Source organism: Pollicipes pollicipes, unplaced genomic scaffold (assembly GCF_011947565.3).
Source record: "Pollicipes pollicipes isolate AB1234 unplaced genomic scaffold, Ppol_2.1 Scaffold_4881;HRSCAF=5763_pilon_pilon_pilon, whole genome shotgun sequence".
Taxonomy (NCBI): domain Eukaryota; kingdom Metazoa; phylum Arthropoda; class Thecostraca; order Pollicipedomorpha; family Pollicipedidae; genus Pollicipes; species Pollicipes pollicipes.
The window spans coordinates 43,146,999-43,168,568 of record NW_023596576.1 but is presented as its reverse complement, the minus strand read 5'-3'; the positions used below and the strand labels follow the sequence as shown (position 1 = coordinate 43,168,568).

Here is a 21,570-nt window from a genome sequence, read left to right as displayed (position 1 = left end):
GATAAAAGTAATACAAAACGAAGTCACCAAACACGACAGAAAACAAATGAACTAAGGACATGGGAAATGACACAACAACCACTTTTTCCAAACAGAGGGGAGTCTGCACATGCAGTTTTTAACCACGCTCCTGTGGTCTGCAAATCAGATATGCCCAGTAGCATTACATAACTAATCACGAAGCAGGTAAAAATGCGCTGTGGTCACTTGTACTTGCAGTTTGAACCCCGAAACGACGCCGAGTTATTTAAACGCATTTTCCCCGAGGAGTGGAAAATGTCCGTGCAAGTTTTCTTCACGTAATTTAACAGCGAAACTTTGAGCAGATGTTTCAAAAGAAATGTTCTAAATTTGACGATGTTGGGGCAAGCAGCAGATGTGATGGAGAAGGCTGACTTATTACTACTGGCGTGCTGCTAATGCTGAAAACTTCTCGAAATAACACAATTTCACCTCCTAGCAAACATGCGCCACGTTACGCCGGAGACTGATTACGTCATCGTATCTTTTGCAACATGGATTGAGAGCCAATTGAATGCCATTTTACCTGGAAATCGTGCTTACGAACGCCAGATATGAACGACTGGAAAGCTATGTCGCTCTTGGCCTTGATCGCCGTATGGTCAGTTTAATTGAATGACGTTATGTCGGCGTCATGGATACCGGGGTAACCTAAAAATAGTCTTCCCAAAATAGTCTGCACATACTCGCAGACGTTTAGTTCAAAAACTAAAGGGGTGAAGGACAGGATTGGCAACTGCATTGAATGATCTTGGAAGTGGCGATTTCATTTTCATTCTCCACACAAATGTAGAACACTATCTAATAACATCAACACATATGAGTGAATAGGTATCGACAATCGTGACCGTGGACAAGGAAATCCCCTCCAATGGAACGCTCGTGACTTATGAAAAACGTATACCTGATGTCAACGTTTTAATATAAAGTTCTGTATTGATTTTGGGAGCCCTCGGCTCGCCGCAGTGATTTTAGACCTGTTGATCTTCGTGTCAGGAGCGAAACCTGGTCTTTTTCGGGCATCCCTGATAGTTACATGCTTGCGAAAGATCACCATGTTTCTTCATGGCGATGGCTGCGTGGTCGCACGTGACCGGAGAGTGGGTTGTTCTTCTCTTCTCAGCTGGGCGGGGGCTCCCGCCTCCTAGCGCTTCCCAGTTTTGACAAGGAAGTGGACCAAATGCGGGAGAAATCTTTTTTGACGAATTTTTTTTTGGGGGGGGGTGAATTTCGCTTTTTTTTTGTTGCTCGGTACCTTAATTTATTCTGCACAGCTACCCCTGGTTGGGTACACTCTAGCACAACACATGACCCACTGGATACTTGTGAGGCTTACCTTAAAAAGACCATGTTCCCGCGGGAGGATGAGCTTTACAGGATTACCTTTAACCGCTGCCAAATTTATCACTTAAAGCGCACGAATTTCCTCAAGCAGTCACGAACATGCGGCAATGACGCAAACTACATCATTTTGCTGTATGTGAAGGCCTGCGATGAGATGCAGATAGCTTTCCGGGCGGTCAATGACACCGACTGTGCGATTGTGCGATTGTCTATGTTATCTGTATCGTACACGAATTCCGATTATGTAAATGATTCATCCGTTGGGGAGACATGGTATGGACACGCATTCATTAGATACCTTTGCAATTTATTACACACTCACAAAAATGCGTCTGATATTCATTGGTCACCAAATGATCGCACATCAAATATTTATCACCTAACAAGGTTCACGTATATCTTTGCGCTGCATTCTCATGACCGTATCGACCAACTGGCCATGGTTTTACGGGTAGGACGGCATGATGGAAACGAAGGCACTGATCATTCCGGAACACTGGAGATAGTCCTTTCGCCGTTGTGCAGGTGCCCATTCTGTGCCACCGCCAGTCCCCGTCTTCCGTCACGACTCTGCAGCTACAAACGACACGCTTGGGTCAAGGATAACCATGCCTGTTTACAATGTTTGTAAGTCGTTATAATGTCTTGGCTTTTCATAGTGGCCTTAACAATGGAAATAAGTTACCCGAATACTTCCACTGCGCACACTACTGTTCATCATGAGCTAAACTGGCGGCGCTGATCAAGGGCATTTGTTCCGCATACAAATAATCAATACATTTGCCGAAGAAAAAAGCCCACAGAAGCAGGCCTCCTGGCCCTATACCTGAACCGCACCACGGAAAAGCGCCTGAAACGTGCCTAGAAATCGCACCGGAACCAAGGTAGGGAAATCACCTGGACGTAACTGAGAGATCGCACCGGAACCAATGTAGGTGCATCACCCTCCCCGAGTTTGCCCAGGAACGCACCTGAGCAGCAGCGCTGGCGCGCGCTATTTGGTCACCAGGTGACGGCACCGGCCTCAGCCGTCCTCTTCATCTGAGCTGCCGTCAGACTTTCCCAGCTGGCTCTGAGGAGACATGGGATGATGATCATGAGATCAGACGATGAGACAGATGAGGCAGGCAGGTTGTGGTACGCCAGACTGGCAAGTTCACAGGCTTTTCCACCAAACATTTTCCCGTTCCGAACGTTCCATGCGATATGATGCGCTCCTGGAACATCATGATCACCTTTGCACACTGACTTCACCGTGCAGTGCACTGACTAGTAATACCGCACGTTAGCTCACGACGCAAACACCGTTCTATTTGTGATACTAAGACCGTGATTACGTTGCGCCTAGCACAAACATGATCACACTAGTTGGACACGAATCAAAACTTCCACCACATCTATCTTTACCTCTACACAATTCATGCGGAAGTATTACCATAAATTACGCATAAAACTGCCCTTTGCACTCAACTTGCGACATAACGATGATAGGGGTTAGGACCTTTCTAACACACCGTGATCAGCAAGGACTACACCCCAAGCCCCAAGAACAGTACGGACTATACCACAAGCCCCAAGACCAGTAAGGACCATACCACAAGAACAAGGACAAAGGAAACTTGGCTGGTGCTCACTTTAGACATTCGAATCAACATCACGGCCAACTGGTACATATGTTTGCACCACCGAAAATACACAAGACCACCGTATCCTTAAGGTGCATTGTCAGCTGTCAAGGTTCATCCTGCCATCCACTGCACCAGTTCCTGGTTACGATAATCAACCGCTAGTAAGAAGTCATCACCATTCGCGAAGAACTCAGCCCACTTGGTCTCGTTGGAACAAGACATGTGACCAACACCTGACACAGAAATCATGAGCCTCGACATGGTGAGCCTGCTCACGCACGTACCAACGCATCAGGCCATAACCGTTGTACTCAGCATATTGGATAACGACGACTCGATCGTGGAAAGAACAGGCATCCCAATCAACATCATGGAGCTGCTCACGTTTTGCCACCACGACCGTGTGCCGGCTAAACAAACAATGCTACCAGAAACCGAAGGAATGGCCATGAAATCACCTATGTCACCGGTGCTTGCCAACATCCACATGGAGGATTTAAAAGATATGGGAAAGGAAATCACACCACGGGGACCTTCAGCATGGCAACGGTACGTCGACGACACCTTCGTCCTCTTGTAAGAGCAGAAAATGAAACGACATTCCTGGACCTCATCACCAGCTTGCGACCATCCATCCGGTTAATCACGGAGCGCCAAGACAAGAACAGGCTACCGTCCCCAGATGTACAAGTCGAGAGAACCCCGACAGGTTCAGGACATCGATGTGCCGGACAGCAAGAGCACACCCACCGGCCACAGTAAAGACAGGCATCATGAGATGTAATGTTAAGTGCATCTGCGAGGAACATTATTCACATGGCTAAGACAGTAGCAGTACCCTTATGCGTCGGAGAAAAAAAAAACAGAAGAATGGAGATATAGATGCGTTCACATTTTGAAAGCATGCCTTCATCAAAACAATCGCAGAAGCGAATTCAAAATTCCCTTCAATTAAAAAAACAGACATTAAGAGATGCTTTGAGAACCACGCAGATGTCAGCAACGATGACGCAACTAAGAAGAGAGAAATAAATCAGCTAATCGAGTCGTTCCGCAGGGACAGGCACCCAAACGGCTTCACAGACAGCAAGCCCGAAGGGCATGCTCAACAAGCGGGATAATAACCATACAATAAGGACTTGCCAAAAGGACACGAAATATTTGTAGGCGATGCATCAGCAAAGACTTCAGAAGAAGTTCCACGTTACGGATAACACCCACCAAAGTCAGACGACTGGCGTCTGGGGAAGACACGAAGAAATGCACACAACGCACAACACGCAGCTATGGCGGATCCCACAAAGAAAGGACAAGTCGCCTTCTACAGGGCAAGCTGGAAGAGAACAGAAAGGCAACCACCTGGGGTAGACTCTAGTCTGGTGTGGTGTGGTCAGGCGGCGATCACCGACCGGCATGGGATAAGATAGCCACAATCGACTGAGGGCAATGCTGGAAAGTCAACAAGATCACATAGACCACACACGTGACATTGGCTAACAAAACCATCACTAAGCCAAGCACAGACGCCAGCCCCGTATGGCACCGAATTCTGCGGAAAATCACCAAACATCCAGGACAAGAATGACAGCAACTCTTATCACTAAAAAATCGCCCTTCCCGGCTGGCCCGGTCGGTCGAGCAATGGACTAGCAATCAGAAGACCCTGGTACCGATCGCAGCAATACCAGGAAGGGAACGGGTTTGTGATGAGCACATCACGGAAAGCTAGACATTAGGCATTCCTTCTTATGACTCCCTAATGCCTGACCACGCCTGGGAGTAAACTGGCCAAAACTTCACAGACCTACTACCACGTCAGAAGAAGACGACAGTCAGGATAATTACCCTATCCGCACAGACCTCTCAGCTCCCTGCACCGCCTTCCAGCCGGCTCCTCGCAAGCAGTCCGTGATGAAGCCCCACCAGACCCCAAAGCCCGCTCACCTTGCGCAGCAGGCTGATGATCGCGGCAGCACCACCGGCCTCAGCCAAATGGCGCACGTCATAGGGCACCTCGGCGTCGGCGAACGGCGCCCGCTGAATGCCCTCCTCGTCGGCGATGTGCTGGAACACGGGCAGCACGCCGCCGGCAGCCGCGCACGGCGCGCAGAGCGGCGAGCCGGCCGGTGGAGGCTCCTCACACCTGCCGCGGCACGGGGAGAGTCAAGGGGACGGTACACAGACGGGAGATACTCACACCTGTCACGGCACGGGGAGGGTCAAGGGGACGGTACAGACGGGAGATACTCACACCTGTCCCGGCACGGGGAGGGTCAGGGGGACGGTACACAGACGGGAGATACTCACACCTGCCGCGGCACGAGGAGAGTCAAGGGGACGGTACACAGACGGGAGATACTCACACCTGTCACGGCACGGGGAGAGTCAAGGGGACGGTACACAGACGGGAGATACTCAACCTGTCACGGCACGGGGAGAGTCAAGGGACGGTACACAGACGGGAGATACTCACACCTGTCACGGCACGGGGAGAGTCAAGGGGACGGTACACAGACGGGAGATACTCACACCTGTCACGGCAGGGGAGGGTCAGGGGACGGTACACAGACGGGAGATACTCACACCTGTCACGGCACGGGGAGGGTCAGGGGGACGGTACACAGACGGGAGATACTCACACCTGTCACGGCACGGGGAGGTCAGGGGACGGTACACAGACGGGAGATACTCACACCTGTCACGGCACGGGGAGGGTCAAGGGGACGGTGCACAGACGGGAGATACTCACACCTGTCACGGCACGGGGAGGGTCAGGGGGACGGTACACAGACGGGAGATACTCACACCTGTCACGGCACGGGGAGGGTCAGGGGGACGGTACACAGACGGGAGATACTCACACCTGTCACGGCACGGGGAGGGTCAGGGGGACGGTACACAGACGGGAGATACTCACACCTGTCGGCACGGGGGAGGGTCAGGGGGACGGTACACAGACGGGAGATACTCACACCTGTCACGGCACGGGGAGGGTCAAGGGGACGGCACAGACGGGAGATACTCACACCTGTCACGGCACGGGGAGGGTCAGGGGGACGGTACACAGACGGGAGATACTCACACCTGTCACGGCACGGGGAGAGTCAAGGGGACGGTGCACAGACGGGAGATACTCACACCTGTCACGGCACGGGGAGAGTCAAGGGGACGGTACACAGACGGGAGATACTCACACCTGCCGCGGCACGAGGAGAGTCAAGGGGACGGTACACAGACGGGAGATACTCACACCTGTCACGGCACGGGAGGTCAAGGGGGACGGTACACAGACGGGAGATACTCACACCTGTCACGGCACGGGGAGGGTCAGGGGACGGTACACAGAGGAGATACTCACACCTGTCACGGCACGGGGAGGTCAGGTCAGGGGACGGTACACAGACGGGAGATACTCACACCTGTCACGGCACGGGGAGGGTCAGGGGACGGTACACAGACGGGAGATACTCACACCTGTCACGGCACGGGGAGGGTCAGGGGGACGGTACACAGACGGGAGATACTCACACCTGTCACGGCACGGGGAGGGTCAGGGGGACGGTACACAGACGGGAGATACTCACACCTGTCACGGCACGAGGAGAGTCAAGGGGACGGTACACAGACGGGAGATACTCACACCTGTCACGGCACGGGGAGGGTCAGGGGACGGTACACAGAGGGAGATACTCACACCTGCCGCGGCACGAGGAGAGTCAAGGGGACGGTACACAGACGGGAGATACTCACACCTGTCACGGCACGGGGAGGGTCAGGGGACGGTACACAGACGGGAGTACTCACACCTGTCACGGCACGGGGAGAGTCAAGGGGACGGTACACAGACGGGAGATACTCACACCTGTCACGGCACGGGGAGGGTCAGGGGGACGGTACCGAGACGAGAGATACTCACACCTGTCACGGCACGGGGAGGGTCAGGGGACGGTACACAGACGGGAGATACTCACACCTGTCACGGCACGGGGAGGGTCAGGGGGACGGTACACAGACGGGAGATACTCACACCTGCCGCGGCACGAGGAGAGTCAAGGGGACGGTACACAGACGGAGATACTCACACCTGTCACGGCACGGGGGGGTCAGGGGGACGGTACACACACGGGAGATACTCACACCTGTCACGGCACGGGGAGAGTCAAGGGGACGGTACCGAGACGAGAGATACTCACACCTGTCACGGCACGGGGAGGGTCAGGGGGACGGTACACAGACGGGAGATACTCACACCTGCCGCGGCACGAGGAGAGTCAAGGGGACGGTACACAGAGGGAGATACTCACACCTGTCACGGCACGGGGAGAGTCAAGGGGACGGTACACAGACGGAGATACTCACACCTGTCACGGCACGGGGAGAGTCAAGGGGACGGTACACAGACGGGAGATACTCACACCTGTCACGGCACGGGGAGAGTCAAGGGGACGGTACACAGACGGGAGATACTCACACCTGTCACGGCACGGGGAGAGTCAAGGGGACGGTACACAGACGGGAGATACTCACACCTGTCACGGCACGAGGAGAGTCAAGGGGACGGTACACAGACGGAGATACTCACACCTGTCACGGCACGGGGAGGGTCAGGGGGACGGTACACAGACGGGAGATACTCACACCTGTCACGGCAGGGGAGAGTCAAGGGGACGGTACACAGACGGGAGATACTCACACCTGTCACGGCACGGGGAGAGTCAAGGGGACGGTACACAGACGGGAGATACTCACACCTGTCACGGCACGGGGAGAGTCAAGGGGACGGTACACAGACGGGCAGATACTCACACCTGTCACGGCACGGGGCGAGTCAAGGGGACGGTACACAGACGGGAGATTACTCACACCTGTCACGGCACGGGGAGAGTCAAGGGGACGGTACACAGACGGGAGATACTCACACCTGTCACGGCACGGGAGAGAGTCAAGGGGACGGTACACAGACGGGAGAGAATACTCACACCTGTCACGGCACGGGGGAGAGTCAAGGGGACGGTACACAGACAGGAGATACTCACACCTGTCACGGCACGGGGAGAGTCAAGGGGACGGTACACAGACGGGAGATACTCACACCTGTCACGGCACGGGGAGAGTCAAGGGGACGGTACACAGACGGGAGATACTCACACCTGTCACGGCACGGGGGGGGGGGGGTCAGGGGGACGGTACCGAGACGAGAGATACTCACGAATGTAGAAATACGGGATGGCCAACAAATAATTACCCAGCAGGGTGGTGTGAGGGCCTCGAGGCGCAATGAAGCAGCGATGAGGCTCATTCACGCTGGAATACCATTTTCCATATCTCGGCCTTAAAAAAGTAAAAAACTTGTACAATTGAAGTAAATGCATCGCTTACTTGCACCAAAATAACCTCAACATGACACGAGCAGACAAAACACTTCTATCCCCAACACCTATTTTCCTGGCGGTAGCTGGAGACAAAGGGCTGTACCACACCTGCATGTACATTACCTATGTCGTGGGTAGTGCGGCGACCTGTTGTCTCCGTACCTGAGATCTGCCGTTTCCGTACCTGAGAACTGCCGTCTCCGTACCTGAGCCCTGCCACCTCCGTGCCTGAGCCCTGCCATCTCCGTACCTGAGAACTGCCGTCTCCATTCCTGAGAGCTGCCATCTCCATACCCGAGACCTGCCTCCTCCGTAACTGAGACAATCTGTCTCCGTGCCTGAGATCTGCCGTTTCCGTACCTGAGACAATGTTCGCCCCGCAGCTGTGGCCAGGTGAACAAGGCTGGGTCGGTGGGCGGCGCCAGAGGACTGAAGTCCAGCAGACGTACGCGGTCTTTTGTGGGGCGATACACGTCAAAGACGTCTGCAACACGGCAGATTCGTTGAACATTTGCCGGGTGTGAGGAGCAAAAGGGTACAAGCTGTACGTAGAAGAATGCTGCGAAGTACGCATATTAGTACTACAAGGCACAAAAGACGGGATGTCTCAGAAAATGGGATGTCAAAACCAGTTTTGGAGTCAATTGTTTCCATGCGTGGCCATGAGGTCAAAAACCGTAACTATCCTTACGATACAAGGGTTTCAGCCTAATGCACAATTTATCGGCAGCTTTCCTGACCTAATGTTTTACATGACGAAGATGTTTCCAATGGAGAAAGCCGGCCAGTATTCCGCCCCATCGTCGCACCGTGACGTAGCAATCGTGTCGTATAAGTTGCCAGTCTCGACTACTTATCGTTGTTATGTCATGCTATGGAAAAAAGCACAAGCTTTATCAATGAATCTAATCAAAAAAATTCGGGTGCATCTGCGCTTCAGCGACGGACGTAGCTGGCGAATGTGACCAATACAGCATTTGGCTTTGTCGCGACTGGCGACCGGCTGCTCGTTTTCACAACAGGAGAGCATGGCGGTCCGAGCACGCCAGGCGGCAATGCCTCTGGCTCGGACCGGGCTTCTAAAGGACGGTCTGCTCAGTTGTGTAACACGCGCCCGATGGACTGATGCCGATCATGGAGCAACACCATGTAACGGAAAAAAATGCCACGGCTTCTTCTGCAATAGGTCGGAATGCCGAGCACCGCGACATCATGTTTAGCCCCAGGGCAGACCTAGGTGAGTAATGGCAGCTCAAGGTCGCCTCGGGCGACATTGCCTACCGCGGTCGGCTCCTTCGGGCCATAGTGACATCACGCCGGTCAACATTCCGCCCCATCAGCTCCGAATGCGTGCATTTTCACTTTCTGCTCTATGTTAAAGGGAGTGTGCGACATTTGTATGGGGGTTTGAACTGAAATAGCCATCTTGAAGATCATTCTGTGAAGTTCTCCGCCGTGACCTTCTTGGGAATAAACCCGTCTGTCCGAGCTGAACGCCCGCAAAGATGAAGACAAGAAGACCATTTCAAGGTCACCGAGGTATCCATGGCGTTGAGATAACGTCATTCCAATTATGTCATTCCATCAACCATGCGGCGATCAAGACAAAAAAAAAATCGAGTCGTCCATACCTAGCCTTCGTGAGCACGATTTCCAGACATACTGGCCCTAAATTAGCTCTCAAGCAATGTTGTGCGGGGTACGATGACGTAATCACACAGTGACGAATTGGGAAGTATATGTACGAAACAGAGAATTCCATTGTCAAGAGGAGTCGTTCACAATGAAAGGTATACCAATAGTTGTAAGTAAGCTTATTTTATCATATCTGATTCTTGTTTAAGCATCTTCAAATGTAGAACATTTCCTGTACCAAGACAATAAGGCAGTACCCCGTTGGTGTACGAAATCTTGGGTTTTTACGGACCCGATGTTCGTTGCAAGTGTCACGTAGCACGTCGAAAGGTCCGTGAAAATGTGAGTAGGTTGCCTGTGTACATGTGTGCAAACAAAACATGCACAGAGTAAAGAAGAGCAATCACTAGAATGGCACTCACATGCACGCAACGCATTAGAGTATACAGTACGCGACCGACCGCTGCAGGCGTGTGTAATTAATTGTGTTATATACACGGAGTACCGGGACAGCTGAACGAAACTCACAGTTTTGTAGAGGAAACTTGGCCTGGATATGCTCTTTAAAGAAACTTGAGATGTCTGTAACTATGCCGGCAGCATCTCGGACCAAATGAGGAAAATACTGACTGATTTCACGCTGCGATATTGCTGAAATAGCGACGTGGAATTAAACATCGCACTGATAACATATAATCAAAACCAGAGCGCTCGGTTACTTTCCATTCTACCACAACGGGGCGTTACTCGGTCATCATGACGCTTTTCCGCTACAAACAATTGCAAGCAATCATGCTGGCCTGGAAGAAGCCTTTATCCGCAGCACGAGCAACAGTACCCGACAGCACACTCGAGCGAGGCGGCGATCACGGGGGCTGCGCGCGGACCCTGGGGGCTTTGCGTGAGCCGAGCCGGGCCACGGCACCCCACTCACCGATCAGCTGGCCGGCCTGTACGAAGCACCGGAACTCGGCGGCCGGGCTGACGTCCTGCCACCGGCGCAGCACTAGCAGAGGCGTCACCGAGGCGCCCTGGCCGTCCGCACAGTCCTGCCGGCCGACCGCGCCGTCACGCCGCCGCCGGCGAGGCGGCGGGGGGGGGGGGGGGGGAGGGGCGCACGGACGGACGAACCGCGGCGCACCCGATCATACCGCACAGCCGCATCAAACGCTCGTCCCACGGAATCCCCAACAAGGGGCACCCAACGACCTGGACAAACGATGCCCGCCACTTGAGAACACGCCGGCAACCGAGCAATCGGGTTCGACATCACCGACGCGACAGCCCCATGAGCCATGACACGGCGGACGGACCCGGAACGGTTGACAGAGGTCCTGCTGGAGCCGGTCGGAGCCCCGCAGCAGGAGGTGCACGTCGCCCGGCGTCTGCGAGCGCAGCGCGCGCCCCACCGACAGCCAGCGCACGTCCACCGGCGCGCTCCAGTTCAGCTTGACGAAGGCGGCGCCTCCCACGGCCGCCAGCGCCGCGCGCAGCTCGGTGTCGAACGAGGCGAACTCGGGCCGCTGCCGGACGACAGCGGGGGGTCACCGGTTGGCGGTGATCGTGGAGGGGTACAGGTCACAAATTCGTTCGGTGACGGATCGGTCCCGGATAGAGGACAGTCATCAATCATAAGCCCGCAGATATCACACATCGGGACGTCACGGGCTGGTGCACTCACACGAGATTAGTCACGGAAGGTCAGAGGTCAGGGATCGGTAGCCGTTCCGGATCGGCAGATGTCACGGACACGCAGGTGTCACCAGTCTGTAGCGATCAATGATCAGTGGAAGTCTCAGATCGGTAGTGGTCAGGAGTGATGGCAATTCGTTACTGAGCCGTCACATGTCGGCAGCGATTCCCTATCCGTGGCACGTGTTCAGTGACAATCTGGCACCGAGCCGTCAGATGTCGGCAGCGATTCCGATCCGTGGCACGTGTTCAGTGACAATCTGGTACCAGGCCGTCAGATGTCGGCAGCGATTCCGATCCATGGCACGTGTTCAGTGACACGGCCAGACGGGTACTAGGTGTGATAGTTCATAGCCAACAGCAGTGACGGCGATCACGTCTGTGACAATCCAGCGCAAATCCACCACCACAATATTGAAGGCACATACAACAAACAAACCTCGCCCGTTTGGAAGTGCATTTCTTCACCCGCGCCCCATTCCCTCCCCGTCACTCGTCCTGACAGGCGCCGTGCGGGCCAGCGGGCGTCACACCTGCAGCTCCGGCGCGTCCTCCTCGGCGGCGTGCCAGTCCACCGCGTCCTCCTCGTCCTCGCTGTCGGTCTGCGTGTCGGCGTGCGTCGCCTCGGTCGAAACGACTGTGCCGTCGCTGCGCACGTACGCCGCCACTTCGTCCGGCAGCGGCAGCCACACGCTGACAAAATGGCTCACATGAGGTCACATGCCACACTACAGTGTGGCTGGTACAAGGTCACACCTTTCATTACAGAGTGGCTCACATAAGGTCACACCCTGCATTACAGAGTGGCTAACATGAGCTCACACTCTGCATTACAAAGTGGCTCACATGAGGTCACACCCTGCATTACAGAATGACTGACACAAGGTCACACACCACCCTCCAGCATGCTACTGAGTGGCAATGCTCATGCTATACACCATGGTCTCATGCCCCTGATTTTTGGTGACTGTGTTGCAGCATAGCAATTGATGAGGCAGTTTACTTTGCAGTGTTGGTGCCAACAATGATGGGGCTTAGGGCATTGGTAGCACAGTGGCCTAGCTGAACATCTGGGAAAACAAAGGTACAGGGTTTGATTCCTGCAGTGGCTATTCCCCAACCAAGGTGAGAGGCAGGCCACACCATATAGCCTCAGAAGCTGAGTGCCTGAACAACTGACAATGATGGGGCTCAACAAAACATGCAACACCTCAGGTTGTTTAATGTCATAACCTCTCAGACCAATCACTATGGCAGGTGATGAGGTTCTTGGCAGGAGGCAGATCTAAACTCTGCCCATGATTCTATGCACAGATGCTGAATGAATAATATCCCAACTAGCCTACACAGATCCATCAACACATCCTGTACTCCAGCCTAGAGTAACATGCAATGCCCATCTGAGTGAAAATGCTGAATAAATAAATGTAAGGTTTGGTTCCCAGAAGGACTGGGATGACAAATAAAATAAATGGTTTCCACTGGTCTTGAGTTTTCATGAGCATTTGAATCCCAAAAATGCTAGTGGAATCTGACCTCATATGTAGTCAGCATTGATATGCTGATACATGTGACAGAGCATTACCTTTTCATGGTAACTTTCTCAAATAATGGATACCAGCTGCTGAAGGAGCATGCCAGCACATCAGAAACTTTTCTTGTATGCTCCATCTTGAAGCAGTCAGAGCAGTTGGCTGGTATACAATCTTTTGATAATCTGGAAAGAGTTAGTACAGTTGCATGAAAACATAGTTATATGTAGCACAAGCAAACAAACCCATTTGTGTGGCATTCTTGCTAAACTGGCAAACTTGGCGGTAGTCAGGTGTTTTACAAATAATAACAGCATGTGTTATTGCTGTCTGGAGGATATACTTACCATATATGTGAATATAGTTTAAAGCATTCAGAAAGGTACATCTGTAAACTAAGAATCACAACAAATGCAAAACATGACCTTCTGAATGGAGCCAATACCATACCATGTGATCAAGAGCTTAAAATGATCCTGTTGAGCAACAGTCTCACCAGCAGCCTGCTTGGTGTACACATAGCACAGCAACACAGCTGTGCTGAAACATGCTAACAGTGCAGCCACCAAGTCCCATGTAAGATTACAACACAGAACTGGCCAAATACAATGGAAGTCCTAATTTGGATGGTCAGTTGGTCATATCTATCCCTGGTATCCTGGTTTTCATCTCCCTGGAGGTGGCACACCAATAAAAGCAGTGTTTTAGTCCATTATATTCAAACTGGGGACAAAATGTAAGCATACTGATGCTTTGGTTCTCAGGTAGTTGTTGGGCTCATAAGTGCCTTTATAAAGCTGGAATCATATGCTCATACCATAAGGAGACAGAATTACACAAGTTCCTCTTGGAAAAACCTAGCTAATTCATTCAAAACACTAGAAAATGACACGATGCTGATAGGGCCCTTCAACTGATTCATACCCAGTACTCAACCAGCATGAAAGGGAGCAATCAACACTCACATGGGGTTTTGAACTGAAATGAAATTGACATTGTCAAAACATGACACATTGGGAAGCATATGTAATTAACAGAAAATTTTGCTTCCTAGAGCAGTCTCATCCACTTAAAAGTATACCAATAGTTACAAGTGATCATGTTTAATCATATCTGATGATTGCTTAGATACCTCGAAATGTGAAACATTCCTTGTAAAACACAAATGCACAGTGATGTTGGTAGGCACAGACTACAGCCCAAACTTGTGCCTGAACCCAATGGGTGAATCTAGGATCCCAAAGAGTTTCATGTCAATGGAAACTTGTGACGCTTTGGGGCCCTAGCATACAACCACCACCCACATCTCACCCGTTTCAAATGAGGGGCTCGGCTCCACAGCAGAACATTGTACGCCACAACCGAACCATCTGCGTCATAAACCCCCTTCATCCGTGTACCAAAGAACTGGGTTTGGGCTAAAATCAAGGCATAAATCATTATTTTATTTCACTTAAAATGAAACATTGGAGCTCGCATAGCTAGTCTCCTATGTGTTTTATGATAAAAACTTTCTTAGAATGTCAAATAATTTTTATTACGTATTTTTTGTTTAACTTGTAATGCCCATTTTGACATGCTTCTTTAAACGTAAAGCTATTTATGTTATCGCCCTTCACGTCCGTCATATCGGTAGTTTGTAACTAGTGCGAAGGTGTAGTACATATTTCTCGACGACGGTCGTTGTTGGCGATGCCGAGGGGCAGAGGTCGGTGGCTCAGGGGCATTGCGGTAGTTGTAGTTCCCCGAAATTGATCCCTGCGCGAAACGCAATGTAGGGATGCCATGTGATCTTCGTCTACCGGTGCCTGTTTTTGAATCTGATCGTAAATCTGGCAAAATTGGTCAAATACTACCCAAGCGTTGCCTAGTAACAAGACAACAGACGGGCTCATAATCCAAGGAAAATGGTTTGCGGATGGATGAGAAGGTAAGTACAGCAGTCTGCAGAAGGTGGCACACAAGTCGATGAGATGTTTGGGACAGGCCCAATCATGTCTCAAAGGGGACAACTAACTTTCCTGCATGGGGCAAGGCTGGTGATCTGGCAAGGGGAGAAGATGATCTCAATGGTTTTACAGGAAAGCTGATTGTGATATAATGACTACCTATCACCCCTGATTTTGTGCTCATCACAGCCAGAATGGAACTGAATTTACCATGCATCATTTTGCATTATGTTTTTACTTTATGAAATTTACAACATGTAAATGTGATAAAACAACATGTTATTCACAGCGAGCAGTGGAAGCTGCCACAAACTCAGCGAGCTGCCACAAACTTCTCAGCTTGTGCATTATTTTTGCCAGTGCTTCCATGGAATGGTTGAAAGTCTGACTACAGAGCTTGTAAGGACAGCTGCATACTCAGTCTAATGGGATAAAATGGTAGCTATGAAAACATCTATGATATAATGGAGGCAAATGTAGATCATTACGCCTTTGAACTTCCAGTTTCAATCAGTGACTTTGACATTTTACTATGCTTATAGTGAGGCACACATCTGTGCTCTCAATCATGTGTAATAATTACAATTGCATATACATCATCTTCAGCTCATTCATAGTCTTATTGTTAAGTAAGTGGCAGCCCAAATCATGGCATTCAGACATGCTGCACCAGGTAGCACTTACCCATCAGCATGTACTTATCTGCAATACAAACTGATACCAAAGATGAAGGGAGACTTGTTTACCAGTGTGGGAACTTGGTGGGACATAGGTACAAAAGCTGAAGATGATTTTATAAGATAAAGGGATGTCTCTTTAGTCTTACTGTACATCTCTGGTTTTACAACCTACACAGTTATACATGCATTATAAATATCATAGTCATGCATAGGAATATAGCAAGTTTGCTATTTGCATAAGCCCTGCAATATATTGAGTTGGTGAATGCATGCAACTTTGTTTTAGATAGGTGATTCATCAGACTAATGCTTGACATCTGTACATTGATCATTCCTTTCCAAAATTGTCATTGAATAAATGCCCCAAGTATTTTTCAGTCATTCAAGATGCCAGCAATAATGTTCTAGGCACCAATTTCTGTGCAAATAATTGAGAGCAATGAGTTCCATTCACTTTGCAAATACTCCAGTGATACAATCATCTAGTATCGATATCCAGATTGAGTACCTTCATTATGGTTATCTCACATCACATAATCACACCACATTGTGCACATGATGGTCACATCATGATCATCACACATCAATGATAAGATGATTTAATCACAGCACCACACCTTGCTGAGTGATGTGCTGACAGAAATGTATGTGTCACAGCAGGATGTGTGGAGGGATGACAACCTGCCACAAAGCCAAGAGAGCAAGTGATCAGGTGCTTGAGAAATTGATGTTTTAAAAATTAAATGATTGAGACCAAGTGATTGTGCTGTGCTGTGCTGTGTGGCAGTGCTATGTCTTTGGGCAGTGCCATCTTGTTGGGAACTTTGAGCTTGCTATGGATCAGTTCCTTCCACTGCAGATTCATCTAGAATTCCATTGGTCCCAAAGTGGGCATGACCAAGAGCTCCAAGTCTTGGCTGCTGATTGGTCTTCCTTATCAGACAAAAGAGCAGTTTTTCAGTTGTTGCTATGCATAACCAGGGTGCTGCAATGTTGCAGATTCTTTTTGGGCTAAAATATGATGTTCCTTGCTTTCACTTCCCTATCCCTGATATCCCCTTCTTGAAACAGACCATCATGAAAATGCTTCCATACACCTTGACTAGGTCTTTATGTTAGTCAAGGACATGCATGCAGACTGCTCCTGATGGTACATCAAACATCAAAGTTGCATGCTGGTTCTGAATATAGGTGTGCTTAATTAAAATGTTCATTGACCTGCAGTAACTAAAAAATGAAACCTGGGTTTCTTGTTTTTGTGCAGCATGCTAAATGGTTGGCTCCTACACAGCAGGTTCTGACATTTTCTATTCCCATTGCCCCAGTCAGGTGATGTTTGGGAAATATGGTTCAATTCCCACAACATTTCTTTTGTCAGCCAATGTCATTGTGTCAGCAGGTCTGGATTACTTCCAACCCTGATGCATAATGGCTTCATTGTTTCATGTAGTGGGGTGTGTAATTGTGAGTGTTTGTGTTTGGCTGATGACAGGCCTTTCCTTGCAGTGCAACAGCAAGGAGCACCAGTACCAGCACCACAAAGGCTGACTGGAAGTTGGACCACACAGGACTACACTAGAGGGCACTACACCACAGCCGACTGCACCACAGCTGACTGCACCGCGGCCGACTGAAGTACGGTGGACTGCACGACAGCAGACTGCACGACACCAGACTGTACCACAGGCCACAGCAGTGCCATGAGGGTAAGTGGCTTCCTGTCCCTGCTGGACTCTGTCAGCTGCTTCAGTGTGGCGTTCCGCTGCCTGACCACGAAGAGTTTGACCGTCGTGAATGTTCGGGCTCTGTCGGGTGTGTGCTACGCACCTGACAGAGCCCGAACATTCACGACGGGTTAGCATATTTCCATGGGCTCTAATATAACTAGGTATATATATATATATAGTGAAATTTCCACTGGGCTGAAAGGTAAGGAGCGGGTTAGCATCTTGGAGCATCTTAGAAATCTGTGTTTCAACATCGACAATCCACAATGTTTATGTCGCTAGCTTACTTATTATGTAAACAACATACCCGAACTGTCTGTTGGGGGTAGACGAACGGAGGCACGGAGTTGCCATAGACAGTATCTTTTTCAGTGGTGTATGCCACTAGGCAGGACCACTGTAAGTTCCTCACCCTCCGCCGCACCGAGTTTCCGGCGCCGCCTGCTGTGCACAGGGAGCGGGCGGCGGCCGCTCGCACTGCCGTTCAAGTACGTTCAAGTTCAAGTTCGCCCGGCTGCGGTTCAAGCGTGATCGATTCAGAATCGGATGCGCAGAGCGCAATGTCGATTCTGACCGCGACTTCGAGCGAAAGGGTGCGTGCTGAGTCTGCTCTGTTTCCGACTCCTAGAGGTTTGACTCGATCCCTGGGTCGATTCCCTTTGAGTCGGGTTCGTGGGGTGATGGGGGCACTACGCGCGTATGACAACTGTGTGGTCCATGTACGCGTGTGCCTGCGGCCTAATAATTGCCATTTTTATTAGGCAAAATATTCGGCCTTTTTTAGTGCTGCTTATGTTTGTTGGATTGGTAGCATTGTAAGCCATGCGGTGTCATTGAACGAAGCCCAACATTTATCAGTGTATTCACCTAGCATGGTTCGTAGCCCTGCGGTTCAGAAAGGGGTCAAATGCTATAATCCTTCCCTTCCCCGGATACGGCACATCTACACGCCTGCCTTCTAGCTGCTGGTGCGCTGGCCGCCGTTATCGTCGCACGGCGGCCGGTCCGGCTGATCAGGCCATCTCTGACTCACCCCTGTGTCCCCCGGTTATCGCGCCGATGCTGAGTGTGCGGAATCAGCCGGGTCCGAGCATTAGTGGCTGTTCATGTGCACACAGCGGGGTTTTCCAGGGCTGGTGACCCGTGCACTCTCGTTGTGGCGAGGCTGTTGTGCTCTGTGTGGATGGTGCGTCATCATTTGCCGGCGGGAAACATGAACATAGTTACACCAAACAGTATGCAGAGTCTTTGTGTCAAAGGCATTGGTGGTCGGGGTTAACGAAGACAAAGGGCGTAAAAATGCAGGTGACACAGCGCTTGAGATTGTCGGCGCCTCGTATCGCCACTCGTGCCGGATTATTTTGTTTATGCTGTTGTGGTCGACCGCTCTGCACTGCGTCATGCTGTATCGCTGTTGTGCGCGCTGCCAGCTGTACATCACTGTCACTGTCCGGCAGGACTCAGAGTCGGAGTCGGAGGACGGCGGCCGTGCCTCGCGGCGGGCGCGCTCCGTGACTCCAGCCGTCCACCGTCACTTCAACCAGCCGTTGTCCGTCTCCATGGCCGCGCTCAGCATCTCAACATCGGACCTGCGCGGCGGCGGCCGGCCGGCGCGCGCGGCGCCCGCCCTCTGCACGCGCCACCGGCCGCCGCTGCTCTGCGACCGGCGCTCGTGCCAGGCGCTCCACCTCTGCCGTCTGTACGTGGACGGCTTCTGCCCGCGCGGCGACGCCGCCTGCCGCTGGGGCCACGCGGTGCTTTCGGCCGACAACTGGGCCGCGCTCGAGGCGTTCCAACTGCAGGCGCTGCCCGAGCGGGAGCTGCTCTGGCTGGTGCGCGCGCTGCTGCGCCGCACGGCGCCCGTCTCGGCTGACGAGTACCAGCGCGAGCTGGCGCTGTGCGCTGAATACGCCGCCGCCGCCGACTGCCAGCAGGCCGACTGTTTCCGGCTGCACCTGTGCCCGCGCCTGGCGGCCGGCCGCTGCCAGGCCGGCGCCTCCTGCCGCTGGAGCCACCAGCTCGACGACCCGGACAACTGTGATGGTGCTGCTGCGGCTGCGGTGCGCCGAACTGACCGAGGCAGAGGTGCTGGCCCGGCTGGCGCGGCCGCCGGACGACTCCGACGGGGTGGACGGCTGGTCCGACGGCGCCGGCCCGCCCGGCGCCGCGGCAGACGGGCCCGACGGTGTCCGCTCGCGCGACGTTCCAAGCCGACCGCCGACCGACGCCGGCACCGGCCGCGGCGAGACCACGCAGGCCACCCGGAAACCGCCGGCCGCCAGCGACGTGGAGAGCAGCGTGGACGGCGCGTCCACGACATCGCACACCACCTCCGATCGTTATACGAGCGGGCAGGAGTCAACCCCCCGGCCGGTGGCCCACCCTCCGCCCACCGGCGACACGCCGAGGCCACCGGCCGACAAGCCCACGGCAGAGGAGATGCAGGTCGCGGCTGCGACGCTTGATATCTGCCGGCGCAACGTCCACCCGTCGGTGTGCCAAGGCGAGGCGTGTGGCAAACTGCACCTGTGCCGCTTCTTTGCGGCTGGAGTGTGTCCGTACGACGTGAAATGCAGAAGCGGCCACACCCTCAAGGCGTCAGACCACAACATGCGCGTGTTGCACAGTCACCAGCTGCAGTCGATCAGCGAAAGGGATCTGGTGAACGCTCTCCGAGATGGATACCTGGTTCGACACCCGCTGACGAATTCGGAAAGACACTTCCTGCTTCAGATATGTCGTCCGTACCAAAGATTTTTCTGCAAGGACGCCAACTGCCATCGTCTCCACGTGTGCAGCGAGTACGTGGCCGGGACCTGCGAGAGCAGCTCCGACTGCGGTCTGTCCCATCAGCTCAACAGCCCAGCCAGCGCCACCGTCGTGCGGCGCCTGGGCCTCAGCTCGCTCCAGGCCGGAGACCTCATCGAGATTCTGAATCACCCTCTGAGCGCCAAGGAGGTGTGGCGCAGCTGGGGATGCTCCCCGGTCGCCTCTCCACGCCGGTTCTCTGGCGCCGTCGAGTGTGCTCCGTCCGACAAACGTGGCTCGGCTGCCGGCGAGCACCTGAGAATCCGCAGGCCCTCTAGCGGTGCGTCGACAGATTCATTGCGGACCACTGGTGCTCTGTCACTGCCGGCTGCCGTTCTGTCGCCTTCGGTGTCCGCTCCGTCGCAGCCGGCGACCGCTTCGTCGCAGCCGGCGGCCGCTCCATCGCCGCCGACCGCTCCGTCGCCGCCGACAGCTGCTCCATCACCGGCGGCGGTCGCTCCTTTACTGGCGTCTGGCACTCCGTCACCGGCGGCGGCCACTCCGTCACCGGCGGCAGCTGCTCCGTCACCGGCGGCGGCGGCTTCGTCACCGGCGGCGGCTGCGCCGTCACCGGCGGCGGTCGCTCCTTTACTGGCGTCTGGCACTCTGTCACCAGCGGCGTCCGCTCCATCACCGGCGGCGGCCGCTCCGTCACCGGCGGCGTCCGCTCCGTCACCGGCGGCGTCCGCTCCGTCACCGGCGGCGGCCGCTCCGTCACCGGCGGCTGCTGTTTCGTCACCGGCGGCGGTCGCTCCGTCACTGGCGGAAGCCGCTCCTTCACCGGCGGTGACCGCTCCTTCACCGGCGGTGGCCGCTCCTTCACCGGTGGCGGCCACTCCTTCACCGGCGGTGGCCGCTCCTTCACCGGTGGCGGCCGCTCCGTCACTGGCGCCGACCGCTCCATCACCGGCGGCGGTCGCTCCGTCACTGGCGGGGGCCGCTCCTTCACCGGCAGCGAAGACTTCCTCATCGGTGGCGGTCGCTCCGTCACTGGCGGGGGCCGCTCCTTCTCCGGCGGTGGCCGCTCCTTCACCGGCGGTGGCCGCTCCTTCGCCGGTGGCTGCCACTCCCTCACCGGCAGCGGTCACTTCGTCATCGGCGGCGGTCGCTCCGTCACTTGCGGAGACCGCCCCTTTACCGGCGACTGCCGTTTCATCGGCGGCTGCTGCCGCCCCGGCGCTA

At 53.4% G+C, this 21,570-nt stretch overlaps 1 protein-coding gene and 1 long non-coding RNA gene across 4 annotated transcripts; one reads left to right on the top strand and one right to left on the bottom strand.

Annotated features, from left to right (window-relative positions):
- Positions 1–1,663: 1,663 nt before the first annotated feature.
- Positions 1,664–14,557, bottom strand: LOC119101002 (cell division cycle protein 123 homolog). 3 transcript variants are annotated; one of them, XM_037224240.1, is made up of 10 exons: positions 14,536–14,557; positions 13,278–13,409; positions 12,226–12,385; positions 11,314–11,523; positions 10,935–11,049; positions 10,529–10,651; positions 8,726–8,849; positions 4,938–5,136; positions 2,337–2,437; positions 1,664–1,941 (listed from the first exon to the last, which is right to left on the bottom strand). In XM_037224240.1, the coding sequence occupies exons 2-9, from the start codon at positions 13,361–13,363 to the stop codon at positions 2,390–2,392; spliced, it is 1,065 nt and encodes a 354-aa protein (XP_037080135.1). In that variant the 5' UTR covers positions 13,364–13,409; positions 14,536–14,557; the 3' UTR covers positions 1,664–1,941; positions 2,337–2,389. The 3 variants fall into 3 exon arrangements, with proteins under 3 accessions (XP_037080135.1, XP_037080134.1, XP_037080132.1); XM_037224239.1 differs by lacking the exon at positions 14,536–14,557 and adding an exon at positions 14,357–14,519; XM_037224237.1 differs by lacking the exon at positions 14,536–14,557 and adding an exon at positions 14,190–14,319.
- A 351-nt stretch (positions 14,558–14,908) lies between these two features.
- On the top strand, positions 14,909–19,174 carry LOC119101532 (uncharacterized). The gene is made up of 3 exons (XR_005094574.1): positions 14,909–15,154; positions 17,360–17,559; positions 19,038–19,174. It is a non-coding gene; the product is annotated as an uncharacterized LOC119101532 (long non-coding RNA).
- The last annotated feature ends 2,396 nt before the right edge of the window (positions 19,175–21,570 follow it).